A 1,516-nucleotide genomic window follows, 5' to 3' on the forward strand; every position below is an offset into this window, starting at 1 on the left:
CGTCCCAAATTGCCCTTGCGAGGAAGAATTTGCGCTTCAACCATGACAATCATCCATTTACAATGGTTATAACCGTCGCATGTGTCCCTTACAACCACTGCAAATCAATTTTTTTTTTTTTAGTATTTGTCTTATCGTAAACTTACTTTTTAGGCTAACCATTTTGAAAGACTAGTATGACATGTAACATATTTAAATATCTATTTCTTATTAAATATATATTTATTTAAAAAAGTTTGCAAACATCTAATTTAAGACATCTCTAAATATCCTAATTAGTTAACATAGGAACGAGGTTGAATTATAGTTTTTAGTCTAAAGTAGCCTTTTGAGAATCATAAATTAAATGACACTTTATTTAACTTTTATTTTATAATAATATATTTTAATATTTCAAACGTTAATGCAGATTAAAATGCTTAAATAACATGCAAGAAAAAAATTATTTAAAAAACATAAGAATCTAATATAAAATAATAGTAATAGAAAATGCTATTTATATTCTTCAAATTTTATTACCGTCAATTTTGACTCATTTATTGTAGCATTATTAAAAAAAATTCAAATTGCAAACTAAACATTCCCCATCAAAAATTTTGATATAACATAGAGAATATTAGCAACGTCGTTAACAACTTTAGCATACTTTGGGAGCAAAGATTTATCCGGGTAAGGTATGGCACCCGGTGAGTCGTCGTTAATACAAGTGTCATAATCTCCTGTGATAGATAATGTCATCTCGCGCATCCCATCGTAATCTCCACCCTTCATCTTGTTTTCAATTTCTTCAACAACAGCAGCAGCACCATTCGGTTTGGCAAAAAGTTCGAAACATTCCCTGTAATGGGATTTTGCTGTAGGATCTTTATCAAATTGATGAATTAATGTCTTGATAAGTTTGACTGTGTTATTCACTTCAGTATATAACACATCAATGGTGTATTGGGCAAGGGTAAGTAAATCTGCACCTTGCTTTGATTTGAGTAGAGTTATGCAAAGTGAAGTGTTAACGTCTTCATCCTTGCAAATGGTGTCAATATCTACAACTTTAATAGCATATGTGGACGCAACACATAAAACAAACACAACAAGAGAAATGTAACGACTCATATTGTATAATTGATTTATTTTTAACTAATGATATTAATTGTCTTTACTCCTTAGTGGCATTATATAGTTAATGATTAACTCTTATAAATTTAAATTAGTTTATAAAATTGATTACATTGAATTCAAATTGGCTATTTAAGTATCTTAATAATTATTTGGATTTTATAATTTTTATGGGTCAAAATGTAATAATTAACTTGATTGATTTGTTGGACCGAAATTGGTCAATAAAGTATCTTAATAATGAATAATAATAATAATAATAATAATAATAAATACACAAATAAATAAATATTTCTTTATATACATAGTCTTAAATAAATTGAAAAGTAATAGAACAAAAAGTCACAAATAATAAGAAATCCAAAAGGTGATGAATCTCATCGGTTTTTGTTTTTAGTTATAT

At 27.3% G+C, this 1,516-nt stretch overlaps 1 protein-coding gene across 1 annotated transcript; it reads right to left on the reverse strand.

Moving 5' to 3' along the window:
• Window positions 1-573: 573 nt before the first annotated feature.
• LOC101507709 (pectinesterase inhibitor 1-like) lies at window positions 574-1,110 on the reverse strand. The gene has a single exon (XM_004517056.1). It carries the CDS (start codon window positions 1,108-1,110, stop codon window positions 574-576), a length of 537 nt encoding a protein of 178 aa, XP_004517113.1.
• Window positions 1,111-1,516: the final 406 nt, after the last annotated feature.

Source organism: Cicer arietinum, unplaced genomic scaffold, assembly GCF_000331145.2.
Source record: "Cicer arietinum cultivar CDC Frontier isolate Library 1 unplaced genomic scaffold, Cicar.CDCFrontier_v2.0 Ca_scaffold_5004_v2.0, whole genome shotgun sequence".
Lineage (NCBI taxonomy): Eukaryota > Viridiplantae > Streptophyta > Magnoliopsida > Fabales > Fabaceae > Cicer > Cicer arietinum.